General features: G+C 51.8%; 1 protein-coding gene across 1 annotated transcript in view; it reads right to left on the bottom strand.

Moving 5' to 3' along the window:
- Positions 1-25,632, bottom strand: part of QARS1 (glutaminyl-tRNA synthetase 1) — a 950,222-nt gene that overhangs the window by 667,560 nt on the left and 257,030 nt on the right. Inside the window, exon 6 of the mRNA XM_069643299.1 lies at positions 18,975-19,028. Within this exon, the coding sequence (XP_069499400.1) occupies positions 18,975-19,028 (54 nt within the window). The remainder of the gene's footprint in view (positions 1-18,974; positions 19,029-25,632) is intronic.

The raw sequence follows: 25,632 nt of genomic DNA, 5'->3' as shown, positions 1-25,632 counted from the left end.
ACTATGCCCTTCTGCATCGGAATCCCCGTTCTGGCAATGATACTTAGCGTGAGGACTTCTGCGAGGACCCCCTCTGCTGGTTGTTGGAACTAGGATTGAGGCTGAAAAGGGACTGTTGAAGTCAGTCCAGCTGTGAAGGTGCACGTGGCAGCTCATAACCAACGAGTACACAAGGGTCCTCTGAGACCATGCTGAAGGCAAGAAATTGGAACCAGCTGTAGCAGAGATTGCAGCTTGTGTTGACCAAGCATGAAAGACAGTAACTCTGCACCTCAAAGGAGGAAAATGAGCATTGTGGCCAGATCTTGCAAACTGCCTACCAGAACTTTACATGCGAGTGGGAGAGGGAAGCTGTGCAGGGCGTGCACTGGTGTTCCATCATGTTATAGGGAGCAAAGTCTGGAGTGCTAAGAGCTCAGCAGTACTTCACCAAGAACCCCCATAACATACGAGTAAATCAGCTTGTTTTTAAACCAGGAAACCAAGTTTAGCTCCTTCTGCAGTACCGACGGAAGAGCACCAGATGGGATTTGCCAGAGAGTCTGTAGGCTACTTAAATCAAGGACAGGCCAGTGCTTTGGGTATTTCACCGTCACTACCCATCCAGGGCACAAACCCCCAAACTGAGCCAGTTTAGTGGCCTAGGAAAACAGGGTTACTTTTTAGGAGCACACACCTCGAGAGGCCTAAAGTCTCTGAGGGCACAAGTCAGAGGCAACTTTTAATGAAGCTTGGGTGAGAATTCAATAGTGCAGCAAGGATCAAATGACTACTGTGTGAGGCACAGTTCAGTATTCCTGCCCTAAAACAAGTTGTGAGACAGCCAAGCAATCCGACCGCGTCAACTCATTCTCCAAGTGCCGGGGTTGTGAGGCCGGCACAATAGGTGACTGCACAGATTTTATTTAAACTTTTGTAACGCGCCAACATGCCCGTGATCCTCAGGGCGCACACAAAAGACTAGACAAAGATAAACAGACATAAGGCAGAAGGAAAAGAGTCAGAGTTATTCCAAGTTGAAGTGGGTTTTTATGGCACATTTGAACACGGTAAAGCTCTGGGCTGGAAGAAGGGGACCCTGAGCATTAAGAGTGGTACCTCCAAATTTAGCTGTCCTGAATTTGGGATGTTTGAGAATGATAGCAGAGGATGAGTGAAGTTTCCTCACATTAGGCTTGGTACTAATACGGGCTGACAGATATGTAGGGCTACTAAGGCTGAGACATTTGTGGGTCGTGGTAAGTATCTTGTGTGTTATCCGATTGACGGGAAGCCAATTAAGTTTCTTACTGAAAGTGGAGATGTGTACGACGAGACTGAAGATGTTACAAACAGCATTATTCTGAGCCCACTTGTAGTGATTGGATGTTAGAGGCTGTGGTGCCCGCTAGGAGGCTGTTACAATATTCCAATCTTGAGTTAATCAGTGCAGTGGACAGGAGAGCACAGTTCTCTTCAGGTATGAACAGTCGAATGTATCCTATTCTTTTATTTATAAGACCGCAGCTAAATTTAATGCTGGAGACATGGGATTTCATGGAGAGTTCTTAAAGAACAACTAAGGTCTTGACTTTCGTTTGGACAATAGTATTGTCGGCAATATGGAAACTAGCATAGTTGGAATCAAGTTTCGCCCGAGTGTTTTTGGATGCTACGATAAGGAGTTCGGTCTTTTTGTCGTTCAGAGCACGAGAATTGCAGGCCATCCAATCTTGTATAGCTTTATATATTTTGTTGATGGTTACCATATCGCTAGTGTAGGAGCCACTCAACTGTATGACTACCCGAGTATCGTCAGCGTAGTTTGTGTATTGCACTCCTAATTCGTTTAATTAAGAGGTCAAGAAGGGGACGGATGTAAAGGTTGAAAAGGAGAGGCGATAGACAGGAGCCCTGAGGAACTCTGCATGTCTGAGAGATTGGAGAAGATTATCGCCAACGCAAACCCTCACCATTCTGGGACCCAGAAAGGAAGCAATCCATCTAGATGCAATTAGAGAGCAGTTGGCAACCTCTGAGCCTTGACACCAGTAATCTGTGATCAACTAGGTCAAAGGCTGCGGAGAGGTCTAATAACATGAGCAGAGCAGCTTCATTTTTATCAGCTATGCTAGCTAGGGTAGATTTGAGATCTAGCATAGCTGTCAGTCCCGTGACGAGCCCTATAGCCCGACTGACTGGTACGCAAGATGTTATATTTTTCGACACGGGCCTGTAACTGTAAGTAGGCACGTTTATCAAGTATCTTGAGGACATAGGGCACGTTGGTTATGGGCCTGTAATTGTCATTGTTGGCTGGATCAAGGTTTTTCTTTTTCAGTAAAGGTGTAATCCATGGCAACTTTAACAATTCCGGCACCAGGCCCTCATCAAAAGATTGACCAGTTTGGTAATCCATGGAACCAGAGTTTCTAAGGACTCCTTAAGAATGCTTGTGGGGCAGTCGTCAGCAGGACAAGACGTGGCTTTGAGGTCCTGTATGATTTTGGATACTTCATCTTCGGTATAGTGCGTGAATGAAAATTGAGGGATGGTGTTTTCGCAGGTGTTGGGCAGAGCGGTATCAGTAAAACTTTGCGTAGATGTTACATTGCCTAGGGCTTTATTGATGTTTTCTTTGTGAGAATCGATCTTGAGTAGAAAGGTGTCATGAATGCCCCGACACCATTTATTGTCCTTGATGATGTTAGTGGGTGGAGGCGGATTTTGGAACTCTGCTAAAATTTTGAAAAGCTCCCCAGTGTTGGATTGAGCATTCACTATTCTTGCATTATAATGTGTGACCTTAGCTTCTGTGATGGCCATGAGGAAGGAACAAGTTACTAACCTGTAACTGTTGTTCTCCAGCATGGGTCTGGCATGGATTCACATGCTCATGAATATTCCCCGTCGTCAGGCTGGGAATCCTCGGTAAAGAAAAAACTCAGTATCAGTTTAGTTTCTGATCTGTCTTTCGTAGTAGTAACCAATCACTGATCCCTGCGTTATACTGACCACAGCCAATGACTGCCCTCTACCTAAGCCCCGCCTCTGGCAGCCATCTTCAGATTTGGAGGCACGTGAAGTGGCAGTATGACCAAGTGAAGAGCCGCAGAGGGGTAGGCGGGAGGGTTCGCATGTGAATCCATGCCAGACCCATGCTGGAGAACAACAGTTACAGGTAAGTAACTTGTTCCTTCTCCAGCATGGGGTCTGGCATGGATCCACATGCTCATGAATAAAGAATACATAGCAGTACACACATGCACAACCACGGGATGTGGCAAAGGCTCAACATTAAGCATTACATCAAACTCAACATTAAGCAATTCTTACCTCCTCACCAGGCTCAACTTATGCGAACAGGTTGCGCAGCACTGCTTGGCCGACCCTGGACTCCTCCCTGGAATCCCGATCGACGCAGTAGAATTTCGTGAAGGTGTGCGTCGACCTCCACGTAGCAGCCCTGCAGATGTCCAGCAAGGGCACACCAGATAGGAACGCCGTGGTAGCAGCGATCGCTCTGGTGGAATGGGCTCTCGGACGGCCAGGCAGCGGTCGGTTTGCCAACCGATGACAGCACATGATACAGCCGGAGAGCCATCTGGAAATGGAGGCCTTGGAGAGCGCCTTCCCCTGATTGATAGGTCCAAAGTTCACAAAAAGTTGTGAGGTCTTCCGAAAACACTTTGTGCGGTACATGTAAAACTTCAGCACTCTAGCCACATCCAGCGAGTGCAAAGTCCTTTCAGCCGGCGACGAAGGCGACGGGAAGAAAACAGGCAACACCAAGGGTTCGTTGAGGTGGCACCTTGGGCATGAAGGAGGGGTGCGTCCTGAGCACTACCCTCGTGTCGTGAAAAGTCAAGTACGGGGGCTTGCAGGAAAGGGCCTGGATCTCTCCCACTCTTCGTGCGAAGGTGATGGCCACAAGAAACGCTGTTTCCACGACAAGAACTTCAACGGAGCCGAGTGCAGAGGCTCGAACGGAGGTCCCATGAGCTTGGTCAGCACCACGTTGAGCTCCCACGCCGGGGCCGGAGCCTTCACCGGAGGGAACGATCTGAACAGTCCCTTCATGAATTCTTTCACCAGACGATGAGACCACAAAGACGTCCGCCCCGTGGTTCTGGTGCATCGGGGGACCACAGCAAGATGAACCTTGATGGATGCGTGCACCAGTCCAGCCTTGGCCAGCGTCAGAAGGTACGGCAGTACCTGGGGAGCCGTAATCCGTAGAGGGTTAATCTTCTGTGCGTGGCACCAGACAGAGAACCTCTTCCATTTGTGTCCATAGCATTTAAAAGTTGAGGACGCCCTGGCCTTTGCAAGAACCTCTCTGCAGTCGGCCGGTATGTCGTATCCTCCAAACTCTAACGCTGCAGGAGCCAGGCCTGCAAGTTCAGCGACTTCGGGTCGTGATGGAGGATGGCGCCTCCTTCCCTGGAGAGAAGAGGAGCGTCCACTGGCAGCTTGATTGACGTGGATACTGACAAGTCCAGATGGTCCGGGAACCATATCTGCCTGGGCCACGCAGGTGCGACGAGGATCATCCTGCACCGTGACCTCTTGAGCTGGTTGATGAGCCGGATCAGCAATGGCAATGGAGGGAACGCGTATAGAAACAGGCCCTCCCAGGGGAACGAGAAAGCATCGCCCATGCTCCTCGGCTGGGGAAACCTGCTGGCGAACCTCCGGCACTTGGAGTTCGTCGCCGTTGCGAACAGATCGATCTGGGGTGTGCCCCACCATCGGAAGAGGCGGTCCACTAGATCCTGTCGTAGTTCCCACTCGTGGCACGAGCGCAGCTCTCTGATGAGCGAGTCGGCGATGGTGTTTATCCCTGCCAGATGAAACGGCACCAGAAACATCCCTTGGGCGACGGCCCAATGCCACAGATCCTGCGCCTCATTGGACAGGGCTGGGGATCTGGTACCGCCCTGCTTCCTGATGTAGAACATGGTGGTGGTGTTGTCGGTGAAGATCCTCACCACCTTGCCCTTGAGGGACGGATGAAAGGACCTGAGGGCCCAAAACACTGCACGAGCTCCAGGACGTTGATATGGAGGGAATTCTCCGTCGGAAGCCAAAGGCCTCTCGCGTGCAGATTTTCGGTGTGCGCTCCCCACCCTTCCAGGGAGGCATCCGTGGTCACTGTCTCCTGGTGGCCGGGGGTCTGGAAGTCCATGCCCGCCGTCAGATGCGCGCGGGTGCCCCACCACCGGATCGCTCGTCGGAAACTCTCGTCGAGTGTGATCCTCTCCTCGAAGCTGCCCGTCGTCTGGATCCAACGCGCGTCCAGGAACTCCTGCAACGGGCGCATCCGGAGCCTGCACAGGCGGATGAGATAAATGCAAGAAGACATCATTCCGAGGAGGGACTTGATGGACCTCACCCTGGCCGCGTCCGCAACCAGCATCCGCTGCACCTTGCCCAAGATGGCCCTCGTCCTTTCCTCCGACGGAGAGACCAGAAGCGACACGGTCGAGCTTCGCTCCCAGAAACAGTGAGTCTTGCGCGGGCACCAGATGGGACTTGGCGTAGTTTATGGAGAATCCCAGGTCCGTGAGTAGTTGGACGGTCCTTGCCGTGTGCTCCACGGCGAGCTCCTTCGTCTTTGCTCGGATGAGCCAGTCGTCCAGGTAGGGGTAGACGTGGATCCCCCTCTCGGCGCAGCTGCGCCGCCACCGGTGCGAGGCACTTGGTGAACACCCTGGGTGCCGACCGCAATCCGAAGGGAAGGGCTTCGAACTGGTAGTGACGCCCTTGGACCACGAACCTGAGAAACTTTCGGTGTCCCTTTAGGATGGGAATATGGAAGTAGGCATCCTCCAAATCCAACGACGACAGGAAATCGCCCTCCTCCAATTGACCCAGGACGTGTTGGAGGGTGACCATCCGGAACTTCTGTGCCTTGGTGAATTTGTTCAGTCGTCGTAGGTCCAGGATGGGCCGCCATCCTCCCGTCTTCTTCACGAGGAAGTATCTTGAGTAAACTCCGGAACCCCGAAGCCTCTTTGGGACGAGCTTGATGGTGCCTTCTTGAGCATCGCCTTTACCTCCAAGAGAAGTTGAGGGACGTGATGTTCTTTCCTGGCCACAGGGGGGACGTGCGGGCACCTCTTTAGAAACTCGAGCGCGTGACCCTGAGCTAGGGCGTCCAGCACCCAACGGTCGGTGTAGATGGACTCCCACACGCTGACGAAGCTCGCCAGCCGGCCTCCCACCGGGGTGCCTCGGTGGGGGCCCAACCCCACGGCCGGTTCAGTCCCGCTTCGACGAGGCTTTGCCGCCTTGTCCTCCTTGGCGACGACAGCGGGGTCCGCCTGACTTGCCTCGTCCCCTGTAAGCTTCCTGTGACGACGAACGGGCCGCTTGACGGTAGGTGGAAAATCCACCGCTGAAACCTTTGGAGGCACCCCGTTGGCCTCCGCCGCTCCGAAAGGGCGGCCGCCGTTGCTGGAGAACCCCAAGAGCCTGGGCCGTCTCCGTGTCCGCCTTGATGGCTTGAAGGGAATTGTCCACTGTTTTCCCAAACAGGTTGTTTCCGTCGAACGGCATGTCCAAGACTCTGGTCTGCACGTCCTGACGGAAGTCAGTAGCCTTGAGCCATCCACGCCGCCTAAGGCACACGCCGTTGCCCAACTGGCGAAATCCAGTGTCAGCGATGTCCGTCGCAATCGTAATGGCGTGGTCCGACGCCACCTCTCCTTCCTGCAAGATCTCTAGGGCTTCCGCCCTCTTGTCGTCTGGTAGGAAGTCCAGCAGGGGGGCCATTTTGTACCACAACTCCCTGTCGTAGCGGGCTACGATAGCCAAGGCGTTGGCCGCCTTAATCGTCGTCGCTGGCGACGAGATGACTCTGCGTCCCATTGTGTCTAATTTCTTTCCCTTGCCTTCCGGCGGGGAGGTCAACGTAGAGGCCGCATCCCCCCCCCCCCCCCGCGGAGACGACCGAGTCAGGGGTCGGCTGTGCCCGAAGGCGTCGTGGATGGGTTCTTGAGGGCGGCGAGGCCCTCATCCCAAATATCGTCTAGTAGAGGTACAGCGAGGACCGTCTTCCTCTTGGCATCGCGCCGTTGGTAAAGGAAGCCTTCCTTCTTCTCTTCCGGGCGGAGCTGGAAAAGCTTGGATGCCCTGGCGATCATGGAGTGAAACAAACCAATCTCGTTGTGCGGGGAAGCCCGGGTGGGAGGGGACGATGCGAGATCCTCGTCGTAAACCTCGTCGTCTGTACCCGCCGCGGCCGTGTCAGTCCCTGTATCATCCCCACGTGTCGTGGACGGGGAGGAGGGCTGAACAGGGCGCGATGGTTGAAAAGGAGGTGGAGGATGAATCCTTCTCTTAGGGGGAGGGCTCCCAGAAGGGCCTGGCTCCGGGTCCCCCGTCGGGAGCAGTTCCTCCGTTGGTGGTAACGGCCGTCTCGTCCTCATCTCCGAGCATAAGGACTGTATAGCCAACAAAATGGCCGCCGAGTTGTCTTGTGGCACTGGTTGAGGGGAGTCCGACGGGCGGTCAGGAGCCCCCGTCGGCACCCTCGACGTTCTCGTCGTCTCCTACGTCGGGGTCCCTCCCGACAGGCTGGTCTTCTTCCACACCAACGCCGTGGCTTAAGACTTCGATCAGCTCCTCCTCAGAGGTTGAGGCCGAATCCACAACGACCTCCTGCCCCCCCTTTTACATCTCCTTCAGAGGTCTCACGGGGGTCCTGTCAATGGGCATGAAAGAGGACTCCCTCCGCGGTGGCAGGGAGACTCTGGGCCCCGAGGTCGCCACCACTGGTGTAGCCTCCACAGGCTGAGCCAGGGCCGCCGCGACTGTCTCGATAGAGGCCTTGGCCGGGTGAATTAAGGCTTTCACCACCTTAGGTGTGCTCACCGCCTTCTCCTTGGGAGGAGGGTCACCGCCTCGATCCCCCTCCGATGGGGCCTTCGAGCTCGACCGGGGTCTCTCCAGGAGCTTTGCCGGGTGCTCGGCCTTCCTCTTACCCGAGCCAGAGCGTTGGCTCGTGGTTCATGGTGCCGGTAAGGATGCGCCCTGCCTGGCGCCTGTTGAGCCCGACCGTTCGGCGCTCCCGGTGCCAGCGGACTCGCAGTGCTTGGCCTGTTGGACCCCCGTCGCCGGGGCGCCCTCAAAGGTCTTAGAAGACCGCTCGGACTTCTTCTCGCCGGACGGGCTCTTTCCTTCCAGCCAGTTGGCGAGACGTTGATGGCGGTCCTTCATGGTCCGCTCCGACATATTGCCGCAAAACGCACAGTCCTTCTCCACGTGCGTCTTGTCCTCATGTAGGCAGTAAAGGCAAAGGGAGTGTTCGTCCTCCTTAAAGACATTCAGAAGCTGGCATCCAGGGCAGACCCTGAACAGCTTTCCGGGCGTCGAGCTTCCCTTCTCCTGGGCCATGTCCGAGATGGGCCTGAGAAACTTCTGGAGTCCTCCAAAAGCGTGGCTCGACGAAATCTTCACACTTGAGGGGCGTAGACGAATCCGACACGGGTGCCCGTTAATCAGATGAAGAAACGGTGGAGCTTGAGGCTCTTTTAACCGAAAAAAAGAGAAATTTTTCTGAGAAAAAACGTGAAAAAAGCACTAACGCTCGAGAGCAATAGCACGAGGATCCCAACACTTGAACGTGTGGTAAAAATCTGAAGATGGCTGCCAGAGGCAGGGCTTGGGTAGAGGGCAGTCATTGGCTGTGGTCAGTATGACGCAGAGATCAGTGATTGGTTACTACTACGAAAGACAGATCAGAAACGAAACTGATACTGATTTTTTCTTTACCGAGGATTCCCAGCCTGACGACGGGGAATATTCATGAGCATGTGAATCCATGCCAGACCCCATGCTGGAGAAAGCGGTCTCACAGACGGTGCGACCAAAGAGAAGACCGGTGTAGCTGGAGATGGCCGTCAGATGCACCTTGATGGAGGCGTGCGCCAGCTCAGACTTGGCCAATGACAATAAGTACGGAAGAACTTGGGAAGGCCATGACCCTCGGAGGGTTAATCTTCTGCAACCAGCACCAAGTCGCGAAACACTTCCATTTGTGTCTGTAACAATAGGACGGCCTCGCCTTGGTGAGGACCTCCCTGCAGTCCGCAGGCAACTCTTACCCACCGAACGCCAATGCTGCAGGAGCCAGGCCTTCAGATTCAGCGATTCAGCGATCCAGGGTCGTGATGCAGGATTGCGCCTCCTTCTCTGTTGAGAAGATCCACAACTACTGGCAGCTTGACTGGAGGGGACACTGACATGGTCCGGGTGCCAGATTTGCCTAAACCAGTGCTGGGGCGATGAGGATCATCCTGCACCGGCCTGAATTGACCGATGACTCGTAGTAGCAGTGGCAGCAATGGAGGGAAAACGTACATTAACAGGCCTTCCCAAGGGAAGGAACAATGCGTCCCGGCTGGAGGAAACTGCTGGCGAACCTCTGGCACCTGGTGTTCATAGTCATCGCAAACATATCAATCTGGCGAGTGCCCCACTTGAGAAGAGTTTGTCCACTTGATCCTGCCGAAGATCCCACTAGTGGCAGGAACGCAGCTCCCTGCTGAGGGAGTCAGCAACAGTGTTTTTTATTCCTGCCAGATGGAAAGGAATGAGGAACATCCCCTGGGCGATGGCCCAGTGCCACAACTGCGACTCTTTGGAGAGCACTAAGGACCAGGTGCCCCCCCGCCCCCTGCTTCCAGATGTAAAACATTGTGGTGGTATTGCCCGTGAAGACCCTCACCACTTTGCCCTTGAAGGATGGAAGAGAGGACTGGAGGGCCCGAAATACAGACTGCAGCTCCAGTACGTTGATGTGTAGAGTCTTCTCCGCAGCCAGCCACATGCCTCTGTTTTGGAGACTGGTGTGCGCCCTCCACATTCCAGGGAAGCGTCTGTCGCGACAGTCTCCTGGTATGGAGGGCTCTGGAAGTTGGCCCCAGGCAATGTTGGAGCACACCCCCCACCACCTCATCGCTCGACGGAATTCCTTGTCGAACACAATCCTGTCTGTGAAACCTCTGGACACTTGGATCCAACGGGCATCCAGGAACTCCTGGAGCGGTCGCATCCACAACCTGCAGAGCCAGACCAGGTAGATGCAGGACATCATGCCAAGCAGTGACTTGATGGTCCTCACCTTGGTCATCTTTAGTGCTAACAGCCGTTACACCTTGCCCAAAATGGCTGTTATCCTCTCCTCCAACACAGCCGCTAGACAGGACACAGTGTTGAGCCTGGACCCCAGGAACAGTGCGTTCTGCAATGCAGTGAAGCAGGATTTTGCATAATTCACCAAGCACCTCAGATTCGTCAGCAGCCGGGCGGTCCTTTCCATGTGACCGACGGCGAGGTCCTTTTACTTGGCGTGAATAAGCCAGTGAAGGTAAGGGTACACATGAATTCCCTGTAGTCCTAGATCGGCTGCAACCGGAACCAGGCACTTCGTAAAGACTCTGGGCGCCGACTTTAGTCCGAAGGTGAGAGCCTGTGAATTGGCAGTGCTTCCCTTGTACAAAGCAGCGCAGGAACTTGCAATGTTTCACGTGAATGGGGACTTGGAAGTACACGTCCTCTAGATCCAACGACAGTCTCCATCGTCCAGTTGGCCGAGCACGTGCTGTAACGTGAACATGCTGAATTTTTGGGACTTGAAGTTGAGTTGTCGTGGGTTGAGCATGGGCCTCCAGCCCCCAGTTTTCTTTCTTACCAAAACGTAAGTTGAGTAAACTCCAGAGCCCCAGCGTCGCTTCGGAAATAGTTTTTCCCCCACACGCTGATGAAGTTCGCCAGCCAGCCTCCCGCCGGGGTGGGGGTCCGACGTCCCAGCAGGTTCAGTCCTGCTTGGAGGCCAGCGCACCGCCGTGGAAGCTTTGATGACAACAGCCACCTCTGAAGGCCTTAGAATGACCCCTATAGGCTTCCTGGGTCATGGAACGGGAGGGTTGGTAAGAGGATGAGCCCCTGCCGAACCTTGAAGACTTGACTTCCCTCCTGAGGGACGAAAAGGATGGACTGTGTTGCTGCAGTGACCAGGGAACGGGCCATCTGTGTCGACATTGAGGGCCTGGAGGAATTCATCGACTGTCTTGCCGAAAAGATGGTCTCTGAACGGCATGACCAGGGCCCTCGTCTGGACCTCCTGCCTGAAGTTGTTGGCCTTCAACCAGCCGCGACAACGGAGGCAAACCTGGTTTCCCATCTGGCGGAACCCTGTGTCCTCAAGGTCCAGGGTTACCTTGCCTTCCTGACGGATCTCCATTGCCTCAACCCGATTGTCCTCGGGGAGGAAATCCAGGATCAGAGCCATCTTGTACTATAGCTACCCGTCGTACCAGGCCAGGACCACCAAGGCGTTTGCCACCTTGACTGTAGTCACTGTCGAGTAAATGACGTTCCGTCCCACAGTGTCCAATCAGTTTCTTCCCCTCGCTGTCCGGGGGAACAGAGGTTGACGGGATGGCCAATTTCTTCCTTGCCGCAGCTGAGACCGAGTCCGGCAATGGTGGAAACTGCAGACATTTGGGTGCAGATTCCGGCACTCTATACTTCTCTAGCTGGTCCCTCTTTGCCGGGGCTGAGGAGGGGGGAGGGAGGAGTCTTCAGAAAGACCAGCCCCTCATCCCAGACGTCATCTAGGAGCAGTACCGACAGACTGGTCTTCCTCTACCTCCCGGCGTTGGTACAGGAAACCTTTTCTTCTCTTCTGGGGTGAGCTGAAAACGTTCCGACGCACAGGCGATCATGGAGTGTAAAGATCCCACTTCGTCCAGCGAAGAAGCCCTTGCTGGTGGAGAGAGTCCACCGTCTGTCAGTTGTCAGCATGCTCTTCTGAATCTCCGACACCAGTGTGTGGAGGGTCGAGAGAATATCCTGCGACAGATCTCTGTGGGTACTTGGGGGACAGGATCACTGGGCCCAGTGCCCGTGTCATCACCCCGTACCTCGTTGTAGTCACCCATCTCCTCCAGGATGGTGTGGAAAGAAACTGTCTTCCTCATCTCATGAAGAAATATCCATGCCCTGCAGTTTTCCACCTGCCCCCCCCTTTCTTCGGGTCCTGAGGGGACGGTCTTGGGCTGAGGTCTGGCATCCTCTAATCTGGAGTCTTCTCCACTGGTCTGGCCTAAGCCTCCCTCTGAGGAAGCACCACCCTGGCTGCCACTGGGGCACCATGGACCAGGTCAGTCCCTTTAGCCTTCAAGAGGGCAGTAGCATCTTGATAGAAGAGGATGTCTTGGCCTGGATCACCTGGGCCTTAGCAGGCAGGACACCTTGTCCTGCTGGGCCTTCTCCTCCGGTTTCTCCCGCAGCTTCCCTGGGGTATCTGACTCCCTTCGAAGAAGAGCTGGGGCGATGGCTGGAGATGAATGCACCCTGACCGTTGCAGGACCCATTTGCGCGGCAACTCGAGAGGAAGTGGACTCACGGTGCTTGGACTAGTCTTGGGCCCCCCACAGGTGGAGTGCCCTCAAAGGACTTAGAAGCCCGCTCTGGTTGGCTGGATCCGGATGAGGCATGCTCCTGTGGGCCACCCAGGGTAGAGACCTTGGCCTTGAGCCACGTTGCCAGTCTCATGTACCGGTCCTTCATCATGCGCTTCGAGAAGCCACGGCAGATCTCAATCTTCTTCCTGTAGACGATACAGGCACTGGGAATGCTGGTCATCCGTCAAAACATTCCACAGGCCGCAGCTGGTGCAGAGCTTGAAGAGGGCAGCTCCGTCTTCCTCCGACATGATCCAGCACGGTGTAGGCCTGATGGAACTTCTGGAATCTTCCAAGAAGAAAACGCTCAACGATTTATGCCCTTGAGGGACGATGAGATGCCAAAAAACAGGTCCCCGTTAATCAGATGGATAAACGATGGAGCACACGGGCTTGATTGAACAAAAATTCTTTTCTTACTGAAAAAGGGAAAAAAACGCAGAATGCTCGAAGAACGAAACGTGAGGACGCCCAACACTTGAACGTGCGGTAAAAAACTGAAGATGGCTGCCCTAGAAGGGGCTTCGGTAGAGGACAGTCATTGGCTGGGGGCATTATGACCCAGAGCTTTTATAGGAGAAAAACTTTTTATAAACGAAAGTGAAACTTACTTTTACTGAGGATTCCCGGCCTATTCAGGGAATAGGCATGAGCATGTGAATCCATGCCAGACCCCATGCTGGAGAACCTCATGTTTCTTCTAACTCAAAGAAAAACAGAAAGGTAGGTGGTCACAGAGAAGCTACTGACAACATAGGAGTGCACTTGAAAAAGAATGAGGACAGGCGGGGCAGGCTCGCCATGTGAGACGAACATGCCCATCATGTGTAATCAGTGAAAAGCAGGCAAGGAGGGCAGAAGGAATGTTCAGCTTTTACAAGGAAAACACTACCAGAACAGTCTCCAAGATGGTGGTCTTCCTCAGCTTCCATCAGGGGCCTTTCAACCCTACCACGGTTAAGGGGATATAAGGCCTTTAAAGATGGCCCGCGATGCAAAGACACCAATGGATGTTCTTGTGGCCACGATGTCCTTTTCTGCAGGAAGAACATGGTTCATTATCTTTCTTCCTCATCCCTAAACCCCACACTCTAGAATTTATGATAGTGGGCTAATCTGCTAGCAAGCACCAGCTATTGGCTGCTTCCAATGCTGGCTTGGGACTGCATTCTCCAGGTCCAAGGAGACCTGTAGGACAGTAACCATTCAGTGTTTCCATGGTCTTTACACAAAGGAATTTATACTAGTTGTGCTTCGTTTAAACTTTCAGAGCAATCTAGTACAACCCACCCCCCTCCTTTCCACACTTTCCTGCCTACCCCAGTTTTTATTGCCATCACACACACACACACACACACACACACACACACAAGCAGCTACTGGAAGTACATGATGATACCCCTTCCTGCGTCCCCGGTTCACCCAACCTTACATCCTCTAAAACCCACTCACCCTGTGAACCCCACACCTCCCAAAGCAGCACGCTGGTGCTCTATGGCCCAGATCAGCAGCCCCAGTCCTCCACCCTGCACCCCACCCAGCCTCACAGCTGCAAAGCGCCACTCTTCCTGTGTTCCCCACACATCCAGGAACAGAACATGCTGGAGTTCTACAGTCTAGAACATCAGAACCAAATGCCACCTGCTAGTCCCTACTTTCATAAAACCTCACCTCCCTCACACTGACACCTGTCCCAGCCATTATCCTCCCATTTCAAGCCTCCAACCCACTTACACCAACTCACAGTACCCTCAACCCCCCCACCCCCCCACCCCATCTCAAGGTTCACATCGCCAAGTGCAGCTTGGGCTACTCTGCCTAGCACACCTCACTCAACATCTCCCCCCACTCTCCCCCCTATGCCCCCAAACTACCCTCTAAAAGCAAAAGCCTTTTCCACCACAGGACTTCACACCTTCAGTCCTCTCCTCAGCTCCATCCAGGATGCCACCCACCACCACCTATTTATTCATCCCTTCCTTCTGTCCGTCCGTCTCTCCAACTCTGCCCTGGCTCTCTTCACCACCCCCAGGAAACACCAAAATGCTGCCAAACACTTCCTCCACCTTCCCATCCACAGCACCACAACTGATCACCACTAATTTCCCTCAGGACTTCCTCCCTCCCCGTCCCCCCCTACCATCCTTTACTGGACCCCCACACCAGCTTTCCTGCATACTAACACCAGATCCATCTCAAAAAACAAATCCACATTTTCTACCTCATTTCCAAAGAAAACACAAATATCCTATTCAAAACAAGCATGGCTCACCAAGGACTACAGACCCATCGGACATCAGGCTTTCCCACAGGCTACTCCCAGATTGTACAAAATAGTCCATCAGAACAGGAGGATTAGCCATACACCACAAACAGCCCTCAGTCATATCCACTGAGAATCTACCCTGTTACTCGGATTGCAAATCATGACTAGTAAAGATCTGCCTCCTCGCCACAGTCACCCACAGTTTCCTACTCGTATATAGGCCTCAAGGTTATAATAGGTAGTTTCTGAGGGAGTCAGCAAAGTTCCTATCGGCCACCCTAATCGTGCATCCATCCCATTCGAGGAGATCTCAATATTAGGTTTAATGTACCCCCAACCAGATGACCTGTTCGCCAACCGACAACTTGGAAGCGCTTAGCTTGACTCAGCACATCAGACCAACTGTCCATCCTCCAGCCCACCCACTAATTTGGACGGATCACTAATCTATGTTCTTCTCCCTCGTGCACCCTTTTATCGCCACCCCTCAGGACCCTTCTCTGCTCCCACCCCACAGTACCACTCTGTAATAAAGTCATCATAAACCCTGGCCTGGACAATTCCCTACTAAATTCACTTCCTGTCCATCAACCTTTTCAACTCCATTCAGCAGCACCCTGATCCCTCTCATGCCGACCAGGCGTATCTCTCAGATCAGGCCCCATCCCAAAGTGGTACTCACCCTCTCCTGTCTCAAATCCTTTACAAGCATTGCCTAGATTTATCTTGGAGGGCAAAACCCATGCCTCAAAACAGATTTGCTTGTGCAAAATTAAATGGGGCCTAAGCCAAAAAATCTAATGGAAACCCTATTTCTAAATGCAAAAACCAGAGCAATGAACCACACACACACACACACACCCAACCTTTCTTCGACACTAGCCGACCACTTTCACAACATCGCCATGTAAAGACACCACCTCATCCTCTCCAGTTTTGGCCATCCCCACCTTTCTTCTGTCCTATCCCTCCCTGGCCAACTCAGCCAGTCCTCCCCTCGTTCGCACCCATTTCCCACTCAGAGTTCCTCCAACTGCTAGCTCCAAACATACTGTAAAATTCCACTGGAGATTCTTGTCCCACTACACTTGCTAATAAAATCCTAACTACAACATGTGCTGGCAATGCCTTTTGGGGGTTTGCAGGATTTATATGGAATCACAAATTAACTAATGCAATTACAACTAATACAAAAACAACAAATTTGGAAAACAACTAAAAATGGGGTTGGGAGTGGGGAAAGTATTAGGGAATAAATGGGGCTTTGGGGAGAACCCCCCAAAAACAACAATTAGTTATTTTTTGAATTAGTGGTTTTGTATTTGTTGTAATTGCATTAGTTATTTTGAGATTCGATGAAATTACATGTGACCCTATATGGGCCATTAACAACATTCTCATCTTGTATCTAACCGGAAGCCTTCAAAACCTCATAGGTCAAACCCCTTCTCAAAAAAACCTCTTGCGACCACCCTCCTACCTTCAAACTATAGACTATTTCCAATACCGGCTTAGCTAAACTCCTTGACCGCGCGACTTGCAAGCATATTGGCCTATTCACACAGGCCTACATGCTCCTCGACTCAGCCCAATCTGGCTTCAGATGTCCTGGCGGAACCGAATCTTCGTGTGTCCATCTGGGGTGAACTAAAAAGAACAGATGGCTCGGAAGGATGCGCTGTCCTCATCCTGCTCGATCTGCCGCTATGGACAAACCACGCAATTCTCATGGACAGGCTTCACTCAGGCATCAGAAACTCTGCTTTAAATGATCTCATTGTTCCTCTCTAATCAATCGCAAATCATGCTACCTCAGCCCCTCGTCCTGTCCCGATAGGGGTCCCTCGGGGAGACTCCCTGCCAAGCCTTCCTTTAATCTCTACCTCAGCCCACTGCCAGCACTCCTGTGCTCTTACAACCTCATGCTATAACTATGCAGATAACACCCATATCATGTTCAAGCTCCCCATAAACATCCTCCAGACCAGACCTCTCCTCCTGCCTCTCTGCGTTTGACCACTGGATGACAGTCAACCATCTTCTGCTCAACGCAGGGAAAACAAATACTATGTAGCAATACTGCCCAATACCCTATGCCACACGCCCTAGGAGCCCAACCCGCAGTTTCCGCCCCTGTAAAAAAAATCTGGGATTCACATTGCACACAGAGCTATACCCTTCCCAACACAAATTCGTGTCGAGAACATGCAACTTCTACTTAGGCATCCTAGACAAATCTTCCCGTACCCATCCTACTCTGACTTTTTGCACTACTTGCGATTATTCTCTCTCGCTTGGACTATGCCAAATCACTATCAAGGCGTCCTAGCACATCAGCTGAGGAAACTCCCAACAAATCCAAAACTCTGGCCAGACTTCTTACGTGCTCACCCGGACACCATATTAGACCCTCCCTTCCGCCCTTGGAGCACTAGACTGGATCCCCATTTGCCAGCGGGCTATCTTTACAGCCATGTGCATCACTCACTGCGCCCTCCACCACACTGGACCAGAGTTCCTCCAGGATAAGATCACTTGCTACCATCCACCAGATCTCTCAGATTAGGTTCGCCACTCCTCATAAACCCCCTGCCCCTCCCAAACAACTCCACCAGAATGGAGGATCCCTTTTCTCCATCCAAGTCTCCCTTCCGCTGCACATCTGCCACAACTAACCACCACTCCTTCAGAAGAGCTCCTTCCATCTCCTAGCCCCCCTACATTGGAACTCCTTACCTCTCTCACTACGCTCTATTTCCACCTTTTCCTCATTCCGAACTTCCCCTCAAATCACCTTCTCCATTCCCTACCTTGAAACCCCTCCCCCTTCATGCTCTCCTCCCTCATCTCCTTGATCTTCTCCCTCCCCCCATTCTCTCCCCATTCTCTCCCTTCACCCCTTCCTTTCCCTTCCCCCCCCTTCTCCCTCCCTCTCAGTTCTACTGCACTACTCTCCTCCAGTTAATTGCTCTACTTATTGTTTTGTTGGCCCGATTCTTAATGAATAATTGCTTCTACTGTTGTGTTATAATCATATGTATCCTGTTCTAATGAACAGCGCTTTGGTGTAAAGCGCCATATAAACAAAAATAAATACAAATACCTAAAAACAAGGCATCCCGAAATATTTAATGGAGGAGTCTGCTGCCCCATCCCATCTCCATAACATTATCACTCAAGCCACAGGCATGTTCCTATCCAAACTAATAACCCTGCAAAGTGCAAAATATCCCAGAATGGCGAGGCCACCTCAATCCACCAAACGACCATACAAAACCCTCAGGGACATGACCCGACTCCACAGGCGGCACCGTCCATTAGCACGGCAACCCGCCTCGCAAACTGACGACCACTACCCACTCAACCCATTCATTCACAGACTACGGACACGCTATGCTGCTAATACTTTAACTGAGCTGGGGTACGAAATGCATCACTCAGTTGGATTGTTTGGGGTAGGACATGCATCACAATGAGTCTACCTTTATGCTCAAGAGCTACGCTGGTAGCCTTAATTTTGCACCTAAAAATCCTAAGTGTGCATTGGTATCCTGATATCAGAGTTAGATGGCTGCTGGTGTCGTTTATAGAACTTTGAATATATTAAGACTTTCAAGGTAGCCTAGATCCCATGGTAGCCTCCCTGTCACGCCTAGAAGATGTACTATGACAATCAGTCTATTGCACTTAGAAGACTTGAGGAAGCCTCTACATAGTGCCTAGAAAAGGTGATGAGGTCAGCTGGATTTTTGTCCCCAAAGACAACCAGTGACACATGTACGCATAAACGCATCACTTCGGTAGACATCTGTCGCAGGCAGGGCTATCCATCCACACGTTGGCATGCAGCTACGACCTATGAAATTTGGTCTATATTGACACAACAAGTCTCTTGCACGCGCATACACATGACAACCTCAGCAGTCCATCCAAATGCCTAACCTCTTGGGTTACTTAAAGTTTAGCAAGCCCATCCAATCCCTAATCGTGGCGACATGCGCGCACACACATTTAAAACAGAATTTTCCATACTCTGGACTGCGGTCCCCAAGGGCGTTTCCACCACAAGTGTTTTGAGCCTATGGTAAAAGGCGCTATATAAATTACGATTACTATTACAAAACACAAACACGTAACATGTAGGCCAACAGATAGTTCAGCAAGCAAGAGATTAGAGTTGAGAAAATATGCTTGCCTGGCCCATAGATTATTGACAATTGCATAAGAATAAAAGACTTTAGTCCCAAGCATACCTTTTGCTTCTTTTCCAGGTCTGCGTCAGTCTTTGGGCCGAGTAAATGAAGCACCTACAAAAGCAGGGGAAAACATCAGGATTTTGAAAGACTGTAGCCCCATGTGCAACTCCCAAGCCTACTACAAAAAAGTATTTTATTAATTTGCTAGAAATCACATTAAAAAAAATCAGAGGAAATCAGAGTCACACCTATCGTTACAAAAACATGCTCGACAGTCATGAAGACAAAAACAGTGCAAGGCACCTTGCATGTGAGACTATCACTACCTTTCAGCAGGAGAATACTCTTCAACATTGTGGGTTTTATACATTCCCCTTCTCAGATTACAACCAGGAACAACTATTGCACTCTGTGCCCTATTAGGCAGACATGTAATTTGCAGCAATATATTTAAGGTTACATGGTTTGTTCTGTTGAGGGTTTATGGCACTACAGTTCCCTGCAGAGAGATTAAGTTCTCTCTCCCCACGCCCACAACCCTATAGAAAAAGTCTTAACATTTTCAACTTTTGGACATCCTTCCTGGAATCGAACCTGCTCCCCAAAGGCCTATCCCAGTAACCCTGAAAAGGGGTATCTACTGGAAAGCTTTGCTTTTTTCGATTTACTGTTGCTCAGACTACTCCTAGCAGGTAAAGAATTTGGTGGTGGCTCATGGATTAGAAACTAGCTAAAATACAGCACAGCGTTTGTGAATGGCACCCCTCTGACCTGCGTGGTGGCGCTAGGGACCATTATAACATGGTCTTTATGAATGACAAAAGGAGGGGAAGGTGGGTCTCACTAACACTCTGAGGGTCTCAAAGGAGAACACTTAAAACTGCAAGCAGTCAGAGGAGGACCCAACACTAAGTAGCAAAGTCATGCAATTACAATGGAGAAAACCTGGCCAACAGTGCATGACGGCGGGTACATTGGCGGCCATAACGCAAGAAAGTTTATTAATAAGAAGCTATCCAGTGGCTAAAGTAATACTGTACAAAATCATAATGAACATACTTTTACCAGATAAGCCGTTTGAAGTCTCAAAATGAGTTTAGTACAGCGATTGCAGAAGTAGTGTTATGGTTTTATCAAACATAGGCAAGCACTTCTAATTTCCTATGTAAGACTTCACATTCATGAAAGTTCTAAAATATGGCATGCAACTGTCCAAATTCAAAAAACGCATTCCAAATTGAATGATCTTTCATCAGCATTTTTATGCTGAAAAGTATTTTCACATGAAGCTTTCCAATAAATGGACCGTTTAGCTCACCATCTCCTATTGTCCTTGGATTTTCAAGATGTGTTGCACCCTCCTTAGCCTTGAGCAGAAGTAGTACATATAGTAAACCACTTTAGACAAAAAGCCTTCAACACAACACTGTCCTTCCTTTCATTTCTTAAGAAAATCTACTCTCAGATTAATAGCAGAAGTATGGGGGATACTTTAACCATACCACATGAGTATCAACACAGGTCCGTACAAACTTTAATACATACAAGAACCACATTTTATCTTGAAAAAAGGTACAGAGATGCAGGTATAATTTGAAGGTAGTCTCAAAGACTGAATCTTTTCTTTACTTGATTACTCCTGAACCCTCACATTAAATTAATCATGTATCACAAGGAGGTAGAACAACAAGTTACTCTTACCTGGAAACGTTCTTTCGATGGGATGGTCCGACAACGTATTCCATATCTATGACAGTAATCGCCACAGCTGTGCTGCTTCGGAAAATTTGGCATCTGTGTCGATACGCCGTCCTCGAGGACCTCCTCCGACGGCCGACCTCACTGGATGTTATAAGTAGGACGCACGATGCCCGTAGCCTCAGTTGTAGTTTTTTCCCAGAACGGGTGCCACCAGTCTTCTGCCAGTCTGACACACAAAGCCTTGCAGAAACGTAAGCTGCAATAGCATAAGAAATTCTGTAGCGTGGAAGGTAGGGAGGGAGCGATATGGAATACATCGGACCATCCCATCGAAAGAATGTTACCAGGTAAGAGTAACTTGTTCTCCGAGGGGATTGGGTCCTCCGACGTATTCCATATCTATGACAGACTCCCAAAGCAGTACCAATGCAAGGAGGTGGGAAAAGAATTTAGAAAACAGAAATTTAGCATGCCCAATCAAATTGCGGAGTAAAGGACCGTCTTGCCAAAGGCCAGATCCTGCCCCCGGATGGAATCGAGGGAATAGTGACGTACAAAAGTATGTACCGAAGCCCAGGTGGCTGCATCACAGATGTTGCCTATAGGAACACCCCTCTGCAGGGCAGTAGAGGCAGACATACCCCTGGTAGAATGGGCCCGTATGCCGACCGGTGGGTTCTTACCCGCCAAGCGGTAACACTCAGAGATAGCCAAAATAATCCAGCGAGACAGTCTGTTCCGTCACAGCCTGTCCCAAACGCTTTCCAGTGTAACCAATAAAGAGCCGATTGTCCACTCTCACCCGGGAAATGCGTGAAATATAAACGCTTTACGCTCTCCTAGGATCAAGCCTATGGAGCCTCTCCTCTTCCTTACCAGGATGTGGAGGAGGATAAAATGCTGGAAGAACAACCTTCTGGCCTAAATGAAATTCCGACACCACCTTCGGAGGAAACGGACGAACTCCAAGGACAACCCTGTCCTTATGAAACACAGTGAAGGGTGGCTTAACTGAAAGTGCCTGTAACTCACTCTGCAAGCGGAAGTGAACGCAACTAAAAATACAGTTTTAATAGTTAACAGTCTCAAAGGGCCTGAATGCAAAGGCTCAAACGGAGCACCCATCAGAAACTTGAGAACAAGTTTCAAATCCCAACCGGGCACCTGGAAAGGCGACGGAGGGAACGCATTAGTGAGATCTTTCAGAAACTGAGAAATTAAAGGAATTTTAAAATAGGAACACTCTTCAGACGAGCGCTTAAATATGTACAGCGCCGCCAGGTAACCTTTAATGGTACCCACTTGAAGGCCCCTGTGGGCCAAAGAAAGCAAAAAAGACAGAACCATGGTAATATCACATGTAATTTCAAAGGATCCACATTCTTAACCCTGCACCAGTCGCAGAACTTTCTCCAACGGCAATGGTACAGGGACTTTGTTGCGGGCCTTCTGGCCGAAAGCAATACCTCCATCACATCTTCAGGGAGGTCCCAATCCTTATACCTCAACCTTTCAGATACCAAGCATGAAGGTTGAGGGACCCGACCTCTGGATGGAGAACCTGACGCCCCTCCCGTGAGAGCAGATCACCTCGGTAGAGAAGACGACGTGGAGGGCAGATGGACAAGCCGAGAAGGTCCGGGTACCACGTCCTCCGGGCCCATGCCAGAGCAATGAGGATCATCCGGGAACCGAACCTCCGTAACCCCCACAGTACTTGCGGGATGACGGGGACTGGAGGAAACGCGTACAGCAGCGGGAATGACCACTCCACCACAAACGCGTCTCCTAAGGCTCCATTTGGAGGAAATTCCCGCGAACAGAACCTCGCGCACTTCCGGTTGACACTGGAGGTGAAGAGATCCACTTAAGGGGTCCCCCAAAGGGCGAAGATCTCCAGGAGAATCTCCTGAGCCAACTCCCAATCGTGAGAGATCGCGCTCTACCTGCTCAGAGCGTCCGCCGTCTCATTTTCGTCTCCTGCCAGATGAACTACCGAGATTGAAACTTCCTGCTGGATTGCCCAGAACCAGAGCTGCATCGCCTCCCTGCACAGAGGAAGTGACCCCCTCGCCTCCCCTTTTTGTTAAGGTAGTGCATGGCCACCTTTTTGTCCGTCAGAATCAAGACATTCTTTCCTCGCAGTCGGCAGAAAAGCCTTCATGGCTAGCCTGACGGCCCTCGGCTCCAACAGATTGATATGGAGTCCGGACTCCGACGGAGCCCAACGACCACTGACTTAACTCGTTGGCATGAGCTCTCCATCCTGTGAGGGATTCGTCCGTCACAATCGTTACCTCCGGCCAGGGCAGCCAAAATGGAGCCCCCCCTCATCAGATTGCCTTTGTCGGCCCACCACAGAAGGTCCTGGGCGACCGAAGACGGCACCTGAACAGGGTCCGACATCCTGCCGGAGGACTGAGACCACTGGAGCTTGAATGCCCATTGCAAAGATCTCATCCGCAACCTGGACTCTGGCACCAGAAGAATGCAGGATGCCATGAGGCCGAGCAGTCTCAAGAACTCGAACGCTGGGAGAGACTGGGCAAGTTGAAACTTGTGCACCATCTGCTGAATGTGATGAGCCCTCACCAGGGGACGTGTCGAGCACTGCTCCGATGTACTGGAGCCTCCGAGTTGGTGTCAAATGGGACTTCTTAAGTTGAGGGAGAAGCCCAGCTTGTGGAGGGAGTGGCAGGTGACTGACAGATGATCCAGGGCTTGCTCGGGAGAAAGCTCCCTGATCAACCAATCGTCCAGGTAGGGGTAGACGTGAATTCCCTTTCCTGAGGTGCGCTGCCACCACTACCATGAGCTTGGTGAAGTCCCTCGGCGCAGAGGTCAATCCGAACGGCAGGACCTGAAACTGAAAAAGTGAGTCACCAACCGCGAACCTAACGTACTTCTTGTGCTTTGGATGGAACGGCACATGAAAGTAAGCGTCCTTGAGGTGGAGACACCAACCAGTCCTGAAGCTGAAGGGCCTTGAGGACTTGAGAAAGAGTAACCATCTTGAACTTGTCCTTCCCGAGAAGTTTGTTTAAACCGCGCAAGTCCATGATGGGTCTCAATCCCCAGTCTTTCTTGGAAATCAAAAAATAAGGGGAATACCATCCCTTGTTCCTCTCCGCTACAGGCACCAGTTCTATGGCGCCTTTCTCCAGCATGGATTGAATTTCCTGCGCAAGGAGCGGATCCGAACTCTTCAGAGAGATTCCCCGGTGGATTGTCTTGAGGCCTCTGCCGGAACGGAAGACAGTAGTCGTGGGTTATGATCTCTAGAACCCACACATCTGAAGTAATAGCGCGCCACTCTGCAAGATGCTGTGCCAGCCTTCCTCCCAACCGACGAAACCATGGGACATGGCCTCATGACTGAGTGGTAGCGGCTGCGGTGTTGCCCGAGAGCAAAGAGGCAACAGCCCGAGCAGCCTTGGCCCCTCAAGTACCTTGTTTTCCACCTCTGGCACTCCTACGGTGGCCCCTTTGACTGGCAGCTCCTCTCGCTCTACCAAAGGATGAGTAATAACAAAAGGAACCTTCCCTCCATTGCTGTCCTCTAGGACGAAAAGGCGGAGGTTGTCGAACTGCAGCGCCCAATGACTTTGCTGCAGCTTTTGAGGTCTGCAACCTCTCAAGGCTCTTGTCAGCCTTGCTGCTAAAAAGATGTTCCCCGTCAAAGGGCATGTTGAGGAGCCGGGCCTGCACATCAGGAGCAAACCCCGACTTCCGCAACCACGCAAACCTGCGTATCACCGAGCTCGCCGCCATGGACCGGCTGACGCAATCTGCCATGTCCAAACCCGACTGAACAGCCTCACACATGGCATCCTTGCCATCCTGAACCATGGCAAGGAAACCATCCCATTCGTCCCCTTCAGGAATATGTTCAGCCGCCAAGGAAACAGTTCCACAGTGTGCATGAAACGTGACAAGGCACATATGGAGTTGGCCGCCTAAAGCGCCATACCCTCTGCAGAAAACACTTTCTTCGCCCAGCCGGCAAAACGCTTGTCATCGCGATCAGGAGGGATGGTAGGGTATGACGCCTGCTTTGCCGGGGCCGTAGCCGCCTGCACCACCAAACTCTCCGGAGTAGGGTGCTTGGACAAGTAGCAGGGGTCACTACTGGCTGGGTGGTATTTTCGCGGCAAAAACTTGCCCACTGCCAGGAGACTCTCCGGAGCAGTCCAAGCCACCGCCACCCTCCTCTGTAGAGCCATATGAAACAGTAGTACCAGGTCAGTTGGTGGACCAATGTCGAGGATATCCGTAAGGTCATCCTGAACAAACTCCCATCGGACCATCCTAAGTACTGGGTGACCCTTGACATAAGGCGCCGGTACGAAGAATCGGCATGAGTGCCAGGCTCAGGCCTACAAAACTCCACCACCGGAGAGGAGAGGTGTCCAGCCCACTAGCATCATGCAGGGACTGCCTCAAGTCCTCAAACTGGCTACGGCCCGAGAGAATCTCATCTGGCACCGTGTCAGGCACCATGCCATCATCAGAGCCCTCATCCCCCTCTGAAATGAACTCCAGATGGCGGTAAGAAGGTACAGAATTTAAACCAAAGCCATGCTTGACCTTGGCTAGAGCCTTTCTAGGTGGTTCCCCCGAGCCACGTCGTCGACAGTCCTCGAGGCCGGGACCCCGAGCGCGTCCCTCGACGGCGGGGACGCCGATGGCGTTGACAACTTCTTCGAAGGCAAGCCCTTGAAAGAGTCTGTCGACGACCTCTGCGCCAGCAGCGTCAACGTCTTCCGTGAAGACACCACAGGTTCACACGGTCTAGAGCGCGTCGAGGACTGCGACCTGGACCGGGCATGCCGAGAACGATTCCCCTTGTCTGAGCGGGACCTTTCCCGCGAATCGGGACGACCACACGAGCCCAAAGGCGTGCGAGCCGTGTCTCTCGGCTAATCACGACTGACCCCACTGTCACGCTCACCTGATTCCCACGGAGGCGCAGGTCTGGCTTCGAGTGCTGATGCTTCTTCAATGGTGAAGCTCA

This window comes from Ambystoma mexicanum, chromosome 2p (genome assembly GCF_040938575.1).
Source record: "Ambystoma mexicanum isolate Mex_15411 chromosome 2p, UKY_AmexF1_1, whole genome shotgun sequence".
In the NCBI taxonomy this organism is placed as follows: domain Eukaryota; kingdom Metazoa; phylum Chordata; class Amphibia; order Caudata; family Ambystomatidae; genus Ambystoma; species Ambystoma mexicanum.
The sequence above is the reverse complement of the archived record's forward strand: the minus strand, read 5'-3'. Positions and strand labels throughout refer to the sequence as shown.